At 41.2% G+C, this 19649-nt stretch overlaps 1 protein-coding gene across 1 annotated transcript in view; it reads right to left on the bottom strand.

Moving 5' to 3' along the window:
* The window catches only part of LOC124802976 (aminoacylase-1-like), a 121456-nt gene extending 115295 nt beyond the window's left edge, over nucleotides 1-6161 (bottom strand). Inside the window, exon 1 of the mRNA XM_047264074.1 lies at nucleotides 6028-6161. Within this exon, the coding sequence (XP_047120030.1) occupies nucleotides 6028-6115 (88 nt within the window). The 5' untranslated portion in view covers nucleotides 6116-6161. The remainder of the gene's footprint in view (nucleotides 1-6027) is intronic.
* Nucleotides 6162-19649: the final 13488 nt, after the last annotated feature.

Raw genomic sequence — 19649 nt, forward strand, 5'->3', positions numbered from 1 at the left:
TTATTTCAATTTCCAGGAGTATATATATATATATATATATATATATATATATATATATATATATGCTGGTTACTTTTTGTAGATGTTAACTTAGGAAGAAAAACATGATACTCAAGATTAAGCAAAGACTGTTTGTGCTTACCTTCTTCACTGTGGACTGTTTCCTAATATGAAAGCATACTAGTCTTGAATCAAATTCAGTTCAAGAAAAACCCACGTGCGGATGATGGTCCTGACACTATTGCTAAAAGCTTACTGAAAGCGTGAATTCAGCACCGGACGCGTAAGTGCCTACCCCTCAGATCGGCACATAGCGTGGCCCACGAGAAAGACATTCCGCGGCGCGTACGACACAGCAGTTGACACTTCAGGTCTTAGGTGTGCAACCAGCTGTCACCGGAGGGGAGCGAGTAATTGTTTCAGAAGAGTTTAATACTTCTTGACTGGTTATTTGAAAGCACGAAAGTTCTCGATAGCGCACGCCAAAATTAAGACGTTTAGTGGGTACCTTTTCAATGACATATTGATTTACCGTGGGCTCTGCACAGAGCTGAGTGGTCGCGAAGTGTGATGGACAAGGCGACTAGTGTGATATCACAAGTTTGTTGTAAGACCCATGTATCTCGTTGGCCCCGGCACTCAGATCGTGACGTCACGCGGACTATCTATCAGTTGTCGCAGGCTCCATATCTCGTAGGATACGGCCTGGCCATTTTACGTCACGCCCCTCTCTGGGCCTCCTACTAAAGTTGTAGTGCTTTGTGTGGTAATTGGTCTGTAGTTGTGTTACAGTTTCCGGTAGTGCTCTGTCTGGTGTGGAGTTTGTCGCTGTGGCTTCATACGGAGGCTTGGCCAACCAAGCAATTTGCTTAAACATTCTGTTGTTCTATCTTAATTAATGCTTTTGAATTTAATCATGGATGTTTCACAGTTCATTCAGTTTTTTAAGAGTTTTTGTTGCCTGCAGATAGTAACTAATTCAAACCAATGTTTAAAAATTCTCAATTTTTTACTTTTACTTTTGTTAACTCAATTAAATTAAGACCTTTCAATAATTTTTGATTTCAAGTAGAAGCTCCTAGCAAATATGAAAAATAATCCAAACACTTGTAGTTAGATTTTCTTGAAATAATTCGTCACTGTCACATTACTGACTCACTAAGCTGCGGTGGTTTAACATCTTTTCACATTTTACTGTATGTTTTGCCGGCCGGTGTGGCCGTGCGGTTCTAGGCGTTTGTCTGGAAGCGAGTGACCCCTACGGTCGCAGGTTCGAATACTGCCTCGGGCATGGATGTGTGTGACGTCCTTACGTTAGTTAGGTTTAAGTAGTTCTAAGTTCTAGGCGACTGATGACCACAGATGTTAAGTCCCATAGTGCTCAGAGCCATTTCAACCATTTGAACTGTATGTTTTATTAAATAATGTGTCTAATTTGTTTGAGCTGTGAATAATGTTGATGTTAGCCGCTTGGGTCCTCCATTCCACCCCACAGCCGAGTGTGATGAATAGTAATGCGGTTCGTTAAAGGAATGCAATGCGTCTTCAAATATGACTCCAAAAAGACAACCACGGCAACTAATCGGGCGATGTTGAAACAGTCGGCGAAGACGTAAGCGCTACTTCTGTAAAACTGAGCACAGTACTAGTTTTTAGTAGTGCTGGTTTGAAGACGTTGACTACATCACTTGTGATTTTGTTTCAATACATATGCTGACCAGTTTCCTAATGCTCCATGGTATGGTGAATATGTCCGCAGATCGGTTGCACTATTTTCCTTTTATGCGATAAATATCAGAGTTAATGGCGTAAACGCACACAGTTAAAGAACGCGATACTGGAAGAAAAAAAAGTAAATACGGCCTCTAAAAAGCATACCTGAAGAGGTATGGGCAGTTCTTCATCTTCGGTACTGTGAACAAATTTCTTCTACGGAATAAGTGCTCGTACCAGTAGCACCTCGGGTTTGCATTTTAGAGCCCATGTGTACTGGATATTTTTTTCCTTGTTTTGCTCCACACTACCATCTCTCAAAATATGTAAATCAGAAAGATTGCCGCAGAAACATTTGTTTCACACAACCAAAGATGAAGAAATGGCTACAGCTCTTGAGACGTGCATTTTGTAGCCCACATTTAGTAGATTTCTTTGCTTATCTATCGTATACTTTCAACTGTACGCGTCTACGACATTAAGTATGATACCCATCTACATCTCTTTATACATGGATACTCTGCAAATCACATTTAAGTACCTGGAAGGAGTGTTCATCGAACCACCTTCACAATTCTCTATTATTCCAATCTCGTATAGCGCGCGGGAAGAATGAACACCTATATCTTTCCGTACGAGCTTTGATTTCCCTTACTTTATCGTGGTGACCGTTCCTCCCTATGTACGTCGGTGTCAACAAAATATTTTCGCATTCGGAGGAGAAAGTTGGTGATTGGAATTTCGTGAGAAGATTCCGTCGCAACGAAACACGCTTTTCTTTTAATGATGTCCATCCCAAATCCTGTATCATTTCTGTGACACCCTTCCCATATTTCGTGAAAATACAAAACGTTCTGCCTTTCTTTGAACTTTTTCGACGTACTCAGACCTATCTGGTAAGGATCCCACACTACGCAACAGTATTCTAAAAGAGGACGGACAAGCGTAGTGTAGGCAGTCTCCTTAGTAGGTCTGTTACATTTTCTAAGTGCCCTGCCAATGAAACGCAGTCTTTGGTTAGCCTTCCCCAAAACATTTTCTATGTGTTACTTCCAATTTAAGTTGTTCGTAACTGTAATACCTTGGTATTTAGCTGACTTTAGGGCTTTTAGATTAGACTGATTTATCGTGTAACCGAAGTTTAACGCTTTTCTTTTAGCACTCATGTGGATGAACTCACACTTTTCGTTATTTAAGGTCAGCTGCCACTTTTCGCACCATTCCGATATTTCTTATAAATCGTTTTGCAGTTTGTTTTGATCTTCTGATGATTTTATTAATCGATAAACGACAGCGTCATCTGCAGATAACCGAAGACGGCTGCTCACATTGTCTCCCAAATCGTCTATATAGATAAGGAACAGCAAAGGGCCTATAACACTAGCTTGGGAACGCCAGAAATCACTTCTGTTTTACTCGATGACTCTCTGTCAGTTACAACGAACTGTGACCTCTCTGACAGGAAATCACAGGTCCAGTCACATATCTGAGACGATATTCCATAAGCACGCAGCTTCACTACGAGCCGCTTGTGTGGTACAGTGTATAAAAACTTCCGGAGACCCAGGAATACGGAATCGACCCGAAATCCCTAGTCAATAGCACTCAGCACTTCATGTGAATTGTATTTCAGAAGAACGATGTTTTCTAAACCCATGTTGACTGTGTGTCAATAGACCGTTTTCTTCGAGGTAATTCATTACGTTCGAACACAATACATGTTCTAAAATCCTGCTGCATATCGACGTTAACAATATGGGCCTGTAATATACTCCTACTACCTTTCTTGAATATTTGTATCACCTGTGTAACTTTCCAGTCTTTGGGTAAGGATATTTCGTCGAGCGAACGGTTGTATATGATTAAGTGTGGAGCTAATGCATCAGCATACTCCGAAAGGAACCTAATTGATGTACAGTCTGGACCAGAAAACTTGCTTTTATTAAGTGATTTAAGTTGCTTCATTACTCCGAGGATATTTACTTCTACGTTACTCATGTTGGCAGCTGTTCTAAAATATTTACTTCGTCTTCTTTTGTGAAGGCATTTCGGAAGACTGTGTTTAGTAACTCTGCTTTGGCAGCACTGTCTTCGATAGTATCTCCATTGCTATCGCGCAGAGAAGACATTGATAGTTTCTTGCCGTTAACATACTTCATATACGACCAGAATCTTTTTGGATTTTCTGCCAGGTTTCGAGACAAAGTTTCGTTGTGGAAACTGTTATAAGCATCTCGCATTGAAGTCCGCGCTAAATTTCGAGCTTCCAAAAGGTCGCCAATCTTGGCGATTTTGCGTCTGTTTAAATTTGGCACGTTTGTTTCGTTGTTTCTGCAACAATGTTCTAACCCGTTTCGTGTACCAAGGAGGATCAGCTCCGTCGTTTGTTAATTCATTTGGTATAAATCTCTCAGTTGCTGCCGATACTATTTCTTAGAATTTAAGCCAACTCTTGTCTACACTTATATTATTAATTTGGAATGAGTGGAGAGTGTCTCTTAGGAAGACGTCAAGTGAATTTTTATCTGCATTTTTGAATAGGTATATTTTTCGCTTATTTTTCGAGGATTTGGGGATTACAATATTCAATCTTGCTACGACAGCCCTGCGTTCACTAATCCCTGAATCGGCTTTGATGCTCGTTATTAACTCAGGATTGGTTCAAATGGCTCTGAGCACTATGGACTTAACATCTGAGGTCATCAGTCCCCTAGAACTTAGAACTACTTAAACCTAACTAACCTAAGGACATCACACACATCCATGCCCGAGGCAGGATTCGAACCTGCGACCGTAGTGGTCGCGCGGATCCAGACTGAAGCGTCTAGAACCGCTCGGCCACACCGGCCGGCAACTCAGGATTATTTATTGCTAAGAGGTCAAGTGTGTATTCACAACCGTCTACTATCCGCGTGGGCTAATGAACTGATTGCTCGAGATAATTTTCAGAGAATGCGTTTAGCACAATTTCGGATGATATTTTATGCGTATCTCCGGAATTAAACATGTATTCTCGCCAACATATCGAGGGAAGTTAAAGTCACCGCCAACTATTATCGTATGATTCGGGTACGTGTAGAACATGATATATATGGGTGATATTAACCCATTCGGTGGGAAAATTGCACGCTGACCTCTTTACACTGCTGTGTAGATCGTGAGATGTGAAATATTGTGTAAAGTTACTTCGTAATACCGAGAGGGCAAAATTCGCTACTTGACTACGATATCAAAGGTTTCTTTCAAATACAAAACGTCATCATCAGCAAAAAATCCTTTCACAAAGTTTAACGCAACTGTGAACCAAAGCATAACAAGATGAAATTTCAGAATTAAAAAGTATTTTATTCCCCATAACGAACTATGAAACGTCCCCTTAAAAAAATTATGAATGACTGTGCTGGACAACTTCTACGTTATTTGATTTTCAAACTGCTGAGCAAAACTGAACGTCCTCAGACATTTCTCTCTACTTATTCTGATCATCATTAAACTGACACACAATATTTTTAGCGCAACGCAATCTGACTTTCAAAAATCCCTACAAAAGAATGGCCCTGACTAACAGTAACCTATACCTTTCATGAATCACTTACCCCACAAAAATCTTCGTTACTCGAACTACTGCAATACAGCGAGCGCCAATACTGCCAGCTGAATAAAAGATTATAACTACTGAAGGCACTAACTACTGATAGGCGTAGTTAGCAAATGAAAGATTTTGATAGAGAACAAACAATGTATTTACCTTAATAATGTTCAAAAGTCATCATATATATATATATATATATATATATATATATATATATATATATATATATATATATATCAATTCATGACATCCATCTTTACAAATTTCCTTTTTCTGGCGGACACACGTCCAGATAGTCCTCTAAAAACTCTGGCATCTCTCTCTTCGCATCCAACATTGCAGGTGGCTCACCTCCAACTGCGCAACGGTACCCGCTGTTCCCATCCAAATGCCCAACACTACAATAGCAAATATTGCAGCAATGCCAACCAGCCACAGACTGCACACAGCACGGTCAGTGGTTTTCATAAAGAGCGCTACGTGGCGTTACCAACATAAAAACCTAAACAGCCTACTTACAATTGCAGTGTGCAAATTTTTGATTAGTATCCTAAAAGAGTGCACGATCAACTGTGAGGACAGTTATTTTTAGAGTTTATAAAAGAGTTTTAACTATTCCCAGGGTTTCAGGACACTTAGAGAGACAGACGCTGCATCGTTATTTACAGTTCGTCTGGAGGTGAATGTCGGTAATCGAGGTATAGTGAACTCAAGTGTCTTACCGTAGTCTGGATTAGGGTGGACGCTACGAATCCGCAGGTATCTTCTGAAGGTCTCAATGGCAAGGTCGTCCAACTGCTTATTGTCCATGTCTTCTCGCCTTGGAGTCTACTAATTGCACAAACGAACAGCACACTGTGAGTGTTGGAAGCTTCAGCGCAGTGTGAGGCACTTTGTCCTTACTGATAAGCGCGGCCTTTGCATAATGAACGGCCCGAATACACCCGCTGAACTCAGAGCACGCTGTATGTTTCATCTCTGAGTGGAAGTCAGAGCCATCACTTCTCCGCTTCCATTGATCTGCGTTAGTTCTGACATACAGGGGAAACCAAAATCCGCGCGTTCGGCCCTCACAGCGTATTTTATTGCATACGAACAGTTCAAAAATGTCTTTTACAAAATTTCGTCTAGTGCATGTTTTCAGTTGACTCACACAAAGGCAGTTTGGCAACAATATAATCACAGGTTCTACATTCAGTACCCTCTAGCTGTGAAGCTCACGTAGTGCTGACTTCATTGCCTAAACCAAAGAAGAATTTTATTTTCTAAATCTCAGCTTTGCAATAAAAGTCTACGGTGCAAGGAGAGAGATATTAATACACGCACATGATGAAAGAAACTACCACCGATGAAGGAGATTTTGGTCAGCTACGAGAATGAGAGATAGAGCAAGGAGAGGAGTGGAATGTATTTTGTTTTAATTTTGGGGACGGAGTGCATCTGAAGAGAAGAAAAGCGATGATGGTAATATACCGAGAAGTATGATGCGACATAGTTCATCGATAAGTACAGGGCAAACGTTTAAAGGCGTAATACGTCTTTGAAAGTGGAATAGCAAAAACGACTGAACTCCCGTTTCAGTGTTAGTATTACATAAGCGCATGTGTTTTACGTAAGACCTGCTGCATTTGCTGCATCTGCAACTACATCTACATCTACCAAATTATTCTGCTATTCACAGTCAAGTACCTGGCTATTTCTCTACCGTTCCACTCTCGATGAGCACGTGGGAAAAACGAACACTTAAATCTTTCCGTGTGAGCTCTGATTTTTATTATTCTATTATGTTAGTCACTTCCCCTTGTGAAGGTGGGTACCAACAAAATATATTCACTCTCTGAGGGGAAAGTTTGCAATTTCATGAGAAGACCCTACCGTAGCGAAAAACTCCATAAATGACTGCCGCAGCAATTCGTGTATCTTATTGGATGCCTGTCTCCCTTATTTTGCCATATTAAAAAAACAAGCTGCCCTTCCTTGAACTTCTTCGATTTCCTCCGTCAACCCTATTTGATGCGCAACCCACACCGCATAGCAATTTTCCGGAAGACGGCGGACAAGTGTAGTGTACGCAGTCTGTTTAGCAGACCTATTAAATTTTCTAAATGTTCTGCCAATAAATCGCAGTCTTTGGTTTGCTTTCCCCACAAAATTGTGATCGTTTCACATTAAGTTATTCGTAACTGTAATCCCTAAGTATTTAGTTGGATTGGCAGAATTTAGGTTTGAGTGATTTATCGAGTTACTAAAATTTAGCATATTCCTTCTGGTACTCATATACGCATTAAGAGTTAATTACCGCGTTTTACAGCATATAGATATTTTATATAAATCATTTTGCAATTCATTCTGATCATCTGATAAATTTACATGACGGTAAACGACAGCATCATTTGTAGGTAATGTAAGACGACTGCTCAGATTGTCTCCTAAATCGTTTGTTTAGTCAGGAACAACAGAGGGCCTGTAACACTTCTTTGGGGAACGCCAGATATAACTTCTATTTTACTCGATGACTTTCCGTTATTACGAATTGTGACTTTTCTGACAGGGGATCAAAATCCAGCCACACAACTGAGACGTTACTCTACAGGCACGCAGTTTCATTAAAAGTCGCTTGCGAGCAACGGTGTCAGAAGCCTTCTAGAAATCTAAAACTATGGAATCAATTTGACGTCCGGATTCTATAGTACCCATTACTTCGTGAGAATAACGAGCTAGTTGAGTTTCATAACAACGACATTTTCAGAATCCGTGTTGCTATATGTCAATAAATCGTTTTCTTCGAGGTACTTCATAATGTTGGAGTACATTATATGTTTCAAAATCGTACTGCAAATCGACGTTAATGATATTGGTCTCTAATTCAGCGAATTACTCCCATTCTCTTTCTTGGGGATTGGTGTGAATTGTGCAACTTTCTAGTCTTTGTGTACGGATATTTCTATGAGCGAGCTGCTGTATGTGATTACCAAGTATAGAACCAATGTGTCAGCATACTCTGAGAGGGACCCGACTGGGATGCAACATGGACCAGAAGCCTTCCCTTTCTTAGGTGTTTTAAGCTGCTTCGCTGCACCAAGAATTTATCTACTAAGTTACTCATGTTGGCCGTTGTCTTTAACTGGAGTTTTAGAGCATTTATTTCGTCTTCTTTTGTGAATGAATTTCGAAAAACCTTGTTTAGTAACTCTACTGTAATAGCGCTGTCGTCAATAACATCACCACTGTCATCGCACAGTTAAGGAACTGACAGAGTCTTGCCACTGGTGTAATACTTTACATAATGATTAAAAAGCGAAATAACATATCACGCAGCCTAACATGAGGAAAAAAGTACAACTACGCCCGGCATCAAACATTGGAAAACGAGTATTCTAACGTGAAACCTTACCCACCGACTAAGAAGGCACCACAGATACTTATCGTACACATGAGTTCAGTTTTGACAAACTGCTTTTCTTGGGCGTCCGTGTTTTGCCGAATGTATTCACTGAGCTAAATTTTGATACAAACTCTTTGTCGTGGAGTTATAGAAGGAATCATACGCTGGCGTCCGATTTTAGAGTTTTCGTACATTCTTTATAACTTGTCATTCTTTCTCATTGATGAACTTCGTTTCTGACCACCAAAAACTTTTTCGAATATTGTTCATTTTGTTCACTAGCTTCATCTTCCTGTACAGAACAGACAGAAAAAATTTACATTGCCTGAAAGGTTGCAGAAATAAAGTGACTAGGCAAAACATTATGACCACTGCCCACCGCGATGTTAGATGCCTCCTAGTGGCGTTGCGGGCAAGTGACACGGTAACGAAAATACACAAGTGGATCACCTCAGCAAAGACTGGGCTGCAATTGGGGAAATCCACTGAGATAAGAGCAATGACAAAGGGCAGATAATTACAATCATGCTCATAAATTAAGGATAATTCTGATACATGGTGAAACAACGATCTGGTGGGTGCTTTGCGGGTTTAAATCACCTTGGGGTGCGACCATAGGTGCATTTGACTTGTGGTCGTCGCACAGTGGTGGTGGCAGCAGTCCACATACGCAGAGGTGTGTTGGTGGGTGTCAGAGTACGGTGCAGCGAGTAAGTGTACAGACGTTTTCAGACGTGCTAATGGTGACTGTGTGTTGAAAATGGCTCAAAGAACACATGTTGATGATATTATGAGGGGTAGAATACTAGGGCGACTGGAGACTGGTCAAACACAGCAGGTCGTAACACGGGCCCTCCGTGTGCCACAACGTACGCTCTCGAGATTATGACTACGATTCCAACAGGTAGGAAACGTGTCCAGGCGCTACAGTACGGGACGTCCACAGTGTGAAACACAACAAGAAGACCTATATCTCACCATCAGTGCCCGCAGATGGCCACGGAGTACTGAAGGCAGCCTCGCTTGGGACCTCACTGCAGCCACTGGAGCAGTTTTTTCCAGACACAAAGTCTACAGACGACTGAACAGACATGGTGTATTCGCCTGGAGTCCTGCAAGGTGCATTCCACTGACCCCTGGTCACAGGAGAACCCGTAAAGTCTGGTGTCAAGAACACGGTACATGGTCATTGGAAGAGTAGTCCCAGGTTATTCAGGGACGAGTCCAGGTATAGTCTGAACAGTGATTCTCGCCGGGTTTTCATCTGGCGTGAACCAGTAACCAGACACCAACCGCTTAATGTCCTTGAAAGCGACCTGTATAGAGGCCGTGGTTTGATGGTGTGGGGTGGGAATATGATTGGTGCACGTACTCACCTGAATGTCTTTGACAGAGGAACTGTAACAGATCAGGTGTATCGGGACGTCATTTTGCATCAGTATGTCCGCCATTTCAGGGGTGCAGTGGATCCCACCTTCCACCTGATGGATGATAACGCACGGTCTCACGGAGCTGCCATTGTGGAGAAGTACCTTGAAACAGAAGATACAGGCGAATGGAGTAGCCTGCTTGTTCTCCAGACCTAAACTCCATCAAGCACGCCTGGGATGCTCTCGGTCAACGTATCGCTGCACGTCTTAAAACCTCTAGGGCACTTCGGGTGCTCCGACAGGAACTGGTGCAAGAATGGGAGCCCATAGCCCAGCAGCTGCTCGACCACCTGATCCTGAGTATGCCAACCCATTGTGCGGCCTGTGTACTTGTGCATGGTGATCATATCCCATATTGGGGTACGTGCGCAGGGTAAAGTGGCGTTTTGTAACACATGTGGTTCGGGACGGTTTTTTCAACCTACCACCAATACCGTGGACTTACAGACCTGTGTCGTGTGTGTTCAAATGATTCAAATGACTCTGAGCACTATGGGACTTAACGTCTTAAAGCATCATTCTCCTAGAACTTAGAACTACTTAAACCTAACTAACCTAAGGACATCACACACATAAGCGAGTGACTGCGTGTGAGATCGCTCTCTAAGTTTTCATATATTTTCAGATACATATTTTAACGGTTTTTGTGATAATATTTACTATATAAGTGACGTATTAGTGGTTTCTTCATTCACCTCTGCCTTTCTTGTGTTGTGACCTGATATTTGTGAGTGTTTCGTATCGAGCAACTTAACCTCTTGCCTGTGTTTACATTCCGCGCTGATCAGTTGCAGCTGTAGCGGCGCATCGAAAGCTAAGTACTAATTAATTGTTTGTGTATAGTGGTTTATTTAGGAACTTTAGTAGTCTTCAACCGGTGTTGTTGGTGTTTTCTGGTGAAATAATTTCAGAAGAACCTTTTGGGAACTGTTTTCAGCTTCGTTACTGTGTCATTAGACGTTTGATTCTCTTTCTGTATTAGTCTTTTGTTATATTCACATTTGTTGTTTATTAATACTGTTAATAATAGTAGTTACTTCCCTTGTAGAGTAAGTTTGTGATTATTGTAGTCAGGTTTTTAACATCTTCTTATTGTAGTAGCGGAGCTTAGAAAAAGTAAAATTTTACCATGAGTGAGAAGTGTGGGCTTTGCCATAGGTTCGTGAGTAGTGGATTGCGGTGTGAGACTTGTTCGAAGTATTTTCACTGGGGGGAATGCAGTGGGGAAGCCAGTGGGCATTCTGGTGAGATCCTCTCCAGGAACTGCAGGTTATGTAGCAAGAGTAAGTTGATAGAGGAACAGGATCGTAAGATCTGTGCCCTTAAGGTGCAGTTGAAAAACGCACAGGAGGAGCTAGATAGGATGAGAAGGGAGAAGGGGGTTGGGGAATGGGAGCTGGCTGTTGGCAAGAGATCTGCTAGGAGAAGAAGATTTTCAGATAGTTTTACTATTGGTGTTTACAATAGATATGACCAACTGTCAGAGTCTAATGGAGAGGAATCTCTAGTAGCTGTAGATGTAGGAAGTATGCAGCAGACCTCAGTGGTTACTGTGCCTAGAACAGTTCCAAAGTCGAAGAGGAAGAAGAAGATTCTGCTGTTAGGTAGTTCTCATGGCAGAGGTGTAGGCCAGCAGTTGCAGGGAGTGCTGGGGAGTGAGTACCAGGTCACCAACATGGTGAAGCCTAATGCAGGTTTGGCTCAGGTGACTGTTAACATAGGGGGGTTATGTAGGGATTTTACTAAAGAGGATCAGGTAATGATTGTGGGTGGGGCTGGTAATAGTATTGGTAGGGATGGGGAGTATAACATAGATGGTGACCTGGAAAAGATAGCCACTCAGACTGGCAACACGAATGTGCATTTCGTGGAACTGTTTCAGCGTCACGATCTGCCTCATCTTAATACAGCCGTCAGGCGTAATAACATGAGACTTGGGGGTGCGCTGATGACAGAAAGCATGGGTCACATTTCAGTGGTGTCGGTGGAGTCTATCAGTAGGACGGGTTTCACTAGACATGGCCTGCACCTGAAGAGGTATGGGAAGGGGAGGTTGGCAAAGCTTATAGGTGACATCATAGGTTGGGTTGGTGGGATCACTCATGGGAAAATTCCTGCAGTAGTGGGTGTTAGAGCTGCACCTTTTTTAGATTGAAGTCAGCTGATAGGTATTCCCGCTTAAGGGAAGTCTCTCTAACAAGGGAATCACTTTTGACAAAGCTTAGGTATCCGAGTAATGAGGGAATTAGCATATTTCATCAAAATATACAAGGCATTAGAGATAAAGTTAGTGAACTGCTTATAGATGTTGACTCTGAAATTATTGGTATATCTGAACACTTCTTAAATAAGGAGATAATTCAGAGGCTTCCTTTACCAGGATACAGGTTGGCTGGCAGCTTTTCGAGGAGCTCTTAGCGATGTGGGGGAGTAGCCATGTATGTGAAAAACGGCATCCAATTTGAGTCAATTGATGTTTCAAAGTACTGCACTGAAAAGGTGTTTGAATGTTGTGCAGGTGCGGTTAAATTTAACGGAGCTAAACTTGTAACTGTTGTTATTTATAGACCCCAGACTCCGATTTCACAACATTTTTGTTAAAGCCAGAGGAGGTTCTTTGTTCACTTTATAGGAAATACAAAAAGTTAGTTATACGTGGTGACTTCAATATTAATTGTATAAGTGATTGTGCAAGGAAGAGGATGCTGGTAGACCTCTTTAATTCATATAATCTTATGCAAACCGTATTCTTTCCAACGAGAGTGCAAGGGAACAGTAGAACAACCATAGACAACATTTTTGTTCGTTCCTCATTACTAGAAGGGCATTCTGTTAGCAAAAAGGTGAATGGCCTTTCAGATCATGATGCACAAATTTTAACTTTAAAAGATTTTTGCGGAGCAACACGTGTTAAATATAGTCATCAGCTGTTCAGGAAAGCTGATGCAGTTGCTGTAGAGACCTTTGTAAACCTTATAAAGGACGGTTCAAATGGCTCTGAGCACTATGGGACACAACTGCTGAGGTCATTAGTCCCCTAGAACTTAGAACTAGTTAAACATAACTAACCTAAGGACATCACAAACATCCATGCCCGAGGCAGGATTCGAACCTGCGACCGTAGCGGTCTTGCGGTTCCAGACTGCAGCGCCTTTAACCGCACGGCCACTTGGGCCGGCCCTTATAAAGGAACAAGAGTGACAGGATGTTTATAGCGCTGATACAGTAGACGATAAATATAATGCATTTCTCAAGACTTTTCTCATGCTCTTTGAAAGTTGCTTTCCGTTACAACGTTTAAAACAGGGTACTAGCACAAACAGGCAGCCTGGGTGGATGACTAGAGGGATAAGAATATCTTGTAGAACAAAGTGGCAATTATATCAAAACGTTAGAAACAGCCAAAATCTAAATGCAGCAGCGCATTACAAACAGTATTGTAAGGTGCTTAAAAATGTTATTAGGAAGGCAAAAAGTATGTGGTATGCAGATAGAATAGCTAAGTCTCAGGATAAAATTAAAACGTAAAGGAAGTTGCTGGTCTGCAGAGACAGGTCGAGGATATAGAATCAGTGCGTAGTGGGAATGTCCGTGTTACTGATAAGTCGCATATATGTACAGTATTTAATAATCACTTTCTGAATATAGCAGGTGAACTAAATAGAAACCTAGTCCCAACAGGAATCATATAGCGCTCTTAGAAAAAAGTGTTCCGAGACTGTTACCTGAAATGTTCCTCCATGATACTGACAAGAGGGAGATTGAGTTAATAATTAAATCACTAAAGACCAAGAACTCTCATGGATATGACGGGGTATCTAGCAGAATACTAAAGTATTGTTCTATGTATGTTAGCCCAGTTCTCAGCCATATCTGTAACTTTTCCTTTAGGAGTGGTCGGTTTCCTGACCGATTAAAGTACTCGGTAGTGAAGCCACTTTATAAAAAGGGAGACATTGATAATGTTGACAATTTTAGACCTATTTCTATGCCATCGGTGTTTGCTAAAGTTATCGAAAAGGTTGTATATACAAGGTTACTGGAGCATTTAAATTCACATAATTTGCTGTCAAATGTTCAGTTTGGTTTTAGAAATGGTTTAACAACTGAAAATGTTATATTCTCTTTTCTCTGTGAGGTATTGGACGGATTAAATAAAAAGATGCGAACGCTAGGTGTTTTCTTTGATTTAACGAAGGCTTTTGACTGTGTTGACCACAAAATATTACTGCAGAAGTTGGACCATTATGGAGTAAGAGGAGTAGCTTACAATTGGTTCGCCTCTTACTTTAAGACCAGAAAGCAGAGGGTAATTCTCCGCAATATGGAGAGTGGTAGTGATGTTCAGTCACAATGGGGCACTGTTAAGTGGGGCGTTCCCCAAGGGTCGGTGCTGGGGCCACTGCTGTTTCTTATTTATATAAATGATATGCCTTCTAGTATTACTGGTGATTCAAAAATATTTCTGTTTGCTGATGACACCAGCTAGACAGTGAAGGATCTTGTGTGTAATATTGAAACAGTAACAAATAATGTAGTTCATGAAATAAGTTCGTGGCTTGTGGAAAATAATTTGATGCTAAATCACAGTAAGAGTTTTTACAGTCTCACAATTCAACAAGAACCGATATTTTTATCAGACAGAATAGGCATATTATAAGCGAGACGGAACAGTTCAAGTTCCTAGGCGTTCGGATAGATACTAAGCTGTTGTGGAAAGACCATGTCCAGGATCTTGTTCAGAAGCTAAATGCTGCTTTATTTACCATTAGAACAGTATCTGAAATAAGTGACACTTCATCACGAAAAGTAGTCTACTTCGCATATTTTCATACGCTTATGTCGGATGGTATTATTTTTTGGGGTAATTCTTCTGATTCAAAAAGGGTATTTTTGGCTCAAAAACGGGCTGTTCGAGCTATATGTGGTGTAAGTTCGAGAACGTCTTGTCGACCCCTGTTCAAAAATCTGGGAGTTCTGACATTGCCCTCACAGTATATATTTTCTTTAATGTCGTTTGTTGTTAGCCTATTCCCAAGAGTTAGCAGCTTTCACTCACTTAATACTAGGCAGAAATCAAATCTGCATGTAGAATGAACTTCCTTGACTCTTGTGCAGAAAGGAGTGCAGTATTCTGCTGCATCCATTTTCAATAAGCTATCACAAGAACTAAAAAATCTTAGCTGTAGCCCAAACTCTTTTAAGTCTAAACTGAAGAGTTTCCTCATGGCTCACTCCTTCTATTCTGTCGAGGAGCTCCTGCAAGAGCTAAAAAATTAAGTAAATTCCAGTGTTGCATTGTTGATTTTCTTCATTTAAACTTACGACTTGTCACCTGAATATGTTTTTTTTATATTTCACTTTATCTGTTTCTAATATCGTGTTATAATTTCATGTATTGACTCGTTCCATGACCATGGAAACTTCTCCTTAATTTGGTCCCACGGAACAATAAATAAATAAATAAATAAATAAATCCATGCCCGATCCACGATTCGAACCTGCGACCGTAGTAGTCCCTCGGTTCCGGACTGCAGCACCTAGAACCGCACGTCCACCGCGGCCGGCCGTGTGTGTTCCTTATGTGCCTACGCTATTAGCGACAGTTTAGTGTAGTGTCATGTTGTGTGGCACCACATTCTGCAATTATCTTCAATTTATGAGTATGAGTGTATTATGCTGAGCCTGAGAACGAGAGCCTCGAAAAAAGCGAAGCTGGTCGAATGATCACCTGCTACTGTCGTCATCGTGTACGGAAAGAGCTAGAAGGACAGTGAAATTACCGCTAGGCACCCAATGGTTTGACGTCCTTGCCTCTTCACAGAACGTGGGGTTCAGAGGCTTGTCTACTTTGTAAAGTAGGATAGATGGTGATCTGTCGCATCTCTGCCGAGAGAGTATATTGCTGGTGTACGCACAAGTGTTTCAGGCCACATCGTACATTGTTGAACTTGTAGCTCCGCAACAGACCACCCTTGTGTGTTCACATACTGACCCAACGATATCGATAATGCGTTTTCAATGGGAACGGGACCATCGGGATTCGACCGTCGATCAGTGGAATCGTGCCGGCTTTTAGTGTGAATCATGTTCTTGCTACACTGGATCGATGGTCTTCACCACAAACGTCGTCATGGAGCTGAACGGGCCTGCCGCGGTGGCCAAGCGGTTCTAGGCGCTTCAGTCCGGAACCACGCGACTGCTACGGTCGCAGGTTCGAATCCTGCCTCGGGCATGGATGTCTGTGATGTCCTTAGGTTAGTTAGGTTTAAGTAGTTCTAAGTTCTTGGGGACTGATGACCTCCGATGTTTAGTCCCATAGTGCTATTTGAACCATTTGAGATGAACGGCGGCGCTAAACGTGCAGCGCGCAACGCACGCAGCTGGAGGGACCAGTATTATTTTATGGGAGACATTCTCTTGCGCTTGCATGGGACCTAGTGAAATAACCCTCATAGCTGCAAATGCCCTGTATCGCCTCACGACTGACGTCTTCCCTTACGGCGATGTCATCTTTGAGCAGCATAATTATCTGTGTCTCGTAGACAGCACCTTGCTAGAGTGGTTTGAGGAGCACAGTAGAGAACGCACGTTGACGTCGCGATGACCAAATTCGCCTGATATGAATCTATGGAACATATCCGAGTCGCTATTGGGTGCCATCACCCCGTACGCATATTAGCGGCCCGTTATTTATGCGAATTAAATGATCTGTGCGTAGACATCTAATGCCACAGACCTCCATAAATCTACCAACATAGAGTACAGTCGGATTCCTGATGTCCAGAATCAGTGATGTATTTCGTACCAAAGACAGTCAAACGAGCTACTAAGCTGGTGGTCATCATGTTCTGGCCCATCAGTGTAAGTCGTCGATGCTAAGAAAACTATTATGAGCTCACAGCAAATGCTTTCAAGGAAGCTAACTGAGAATCATTAATATTAAAGAATGATCCGTATTGAAAGTACGTAAAAGCTAGTCAAATACGGATCGAGCTGGGTCAAGTAGTGTTACTAAACTTTCTTTCGCTGTAGGCGAAAGGGGATGTTTTCACGCCATGCTCTGTCACGTACTGTTTGGATAGTAGTGACAGACCCACGTATCATCAACGGCAACTATACGATTGGGAAAGTCTTCTCCTTCCAATTCAAAACCACTTAAATCTGAATTCGATGTTTCCAAAGGTTCATGTTTCTTTTTGTCAGCTGTCGCGGTAACTAATCAGAAGAAATATTGCGATAGTTCAGAGATTCGTGAATAACTGCCCACATGATGCCAAGGCTGACAAGAGTATGATGGAGAAGTTTCGCTGGGAATCCCTTACAAATCCTCAATACATCCTCGATATCTCTCCACGCGATGCTTTCGCAGCACTGAAGAAAGAAGACATTCGTAGCCACTACAAACATTTCTCATGAAGTTCTGACAGTCTGGTCTCGCAGTGGGGAAATGAATTAATATTTATGGAGGGTTTTTTTGAAATAACAAACAGTTTACTTAATTTTTTTTTTCATCTGTCTAGACTTCATTTGACCGCCCCTTGTAAAATGCTCTGAAATGACTGAGAAAGCAGGTCTTCAACTACACGGATAAGCCATAAAAGTGAAAACTGTGAAGTTATAGCATGTGGTTGATGTGTCAGTCCTGCGGTTATCAACATAGGATCCCTTTAAAGAGACACACAGCACAATGAGTCTGTAAAAACAGTTCATAATAATGGAACACAACTTCCCAACGAATTTTTGCCAAGGAGAATAGTAACATAAAGAAGCTAATCGTGTGCATTCGGTTTTGTAGCACGTTTCGCATTGTTAGGTTATTTTATGTAGCTGATACTGGCTTGGTAGCTGACGCATATGGCAAATCTCCATTTATTACTATCCTGTAGTATGGGGCACCCTATAGTTCCTACGTATATTTGGCTCGCTTCCATGCTGTGATACATAACTCGAATCGTAGAACTTGAGGATGATTGTCGCTGGACTCCATGTGTCAGCCGACACAGGGGACAGCCGTTAGTTCTGTTGCACTCTGCCCGTGGCTTTTTCATTTGAAATCAACCAGTGTCTCTTATCCCCATAGCAGCAGACATACCTGAAAATTTGGTGTAAGAATTTAGATCATGAACAGGGTTAAAATAATTTTTCAATTTTTTTTGATGAAAAGTACAGTTAGGCCGTTTTGGAATGTACATCATTTTCATAAACGGGCATCGAGAGACTAGATGGCTTATAAGATTGTAACAACTATAGCTTCTTTATTTATGAATCAGTTTCATTCAATCAATTGTCAGTACAAAGTTAAAAGAATGAAATATATTATAAATATATCAAAACTCTGGAATTACCCATGTTAGTATTTACAAATCAGTAGTGAAAGTTGTTTCTACATATTATTTTTCTCTTTTGCGAAATCCAGGATTTTTTACCTAAATCATACTTTTCAGAAGTTTACTTTTTTCACATGATGTCTATTTACATACTTTACAACATAAAAAAATCGGTTAGCTCTGATACTGTAATGGGTGTTACCTCTGATGATTAAATAGCAATAAATGAAAAAAAAAAAAAAGGAAAAATTCAGTCCAGCAGCAGCACTCACAGGACGTGTGTGTGTGTGTGTGTGTGTGTGTGTGTATGTGTTTGTGTGTGCGTGTGTGTGTGTGTGTGTGTCTGTGTATATTGTATCTAAAGACGAATTTTTTTGATTTCGTTGTTTCTACGTTCCTGTCTGCTTTGTTCAGTGCCTCTTCTTTTGGTAACGTGGCTGAAATTTTAATGGAAAGACTTGAAGAGAAATTTAGCAGAAGTTATCTTAAAGAAAACCTCCAAATACTTACCTTAGCAATAACTTCATCTGATAAAAAAAAATAAAAAAAATTTACACCATAGAATACGTGGTACAGAAATCACAGCTACTACTAAAAGATGATATTTTTTCAAAAGTAAGCTATAAAGTGGGAAGCGGAATAGGTAAAGATGTGGAAACATACGTTTTTTTAGTATGATGATCATATTTTGTTGATTCGGAAGTTCGAAGTGTTTTCGTTTTGCGTGTTTGTATTTCAGTTGCTACGGGTTTATTTATCGATTGTAATTTGTTATTTGTAGTTCACTGTTGGTATTTTGTCAGTTTGTCGTATGGAGATAGTGAGTGGAACTGTGGATGTTAGGAAATGGAGTGCCAAGTGGATAAATCTAAACTTTTCCTTGGTATTCTTGTGTTTGAGTGCATTAAAGGGGTGACAGCATCTGAGGCCTCCAGAAACATTTGCGACTGTATGAGGATAATTCTGCTGGCCAGAGCATAGCAAAAAAATGATTTTCTCGTTTTAAGTAGGATTGGTTTGACTTCAGCCGCTCTCCAGGTTCAGGAAGACCTTCGGGGTGCGAGGAAGATCGTTTAAGCGTATTACTCGACAGTGATCCATGTCAGTGTACTTGAGAACTGGCAAATGTGTGTCATCGTGCCGCCATCGTGCGATAATTGCATGCACAGGGGGAGGTTGAAAAATCTGATGTATGGTTA

This window comes from Schistocerca piceifrons, chromosome 6 (assembly GCF_021461385.2).
Source record: "Schistocerca piceifrons isolate TAMUIC-IGC-003096 chromosome 6, iqSchPice1.1, whole genome shotgun sequence".
Taxonomy (NCBI): domain Eukaryota; kingdom Metazoa; phylum Arthropoda; class Insecta; order Orthoptera; family Acrididae; genus Schistocerca; species Schistocerca piceifrons.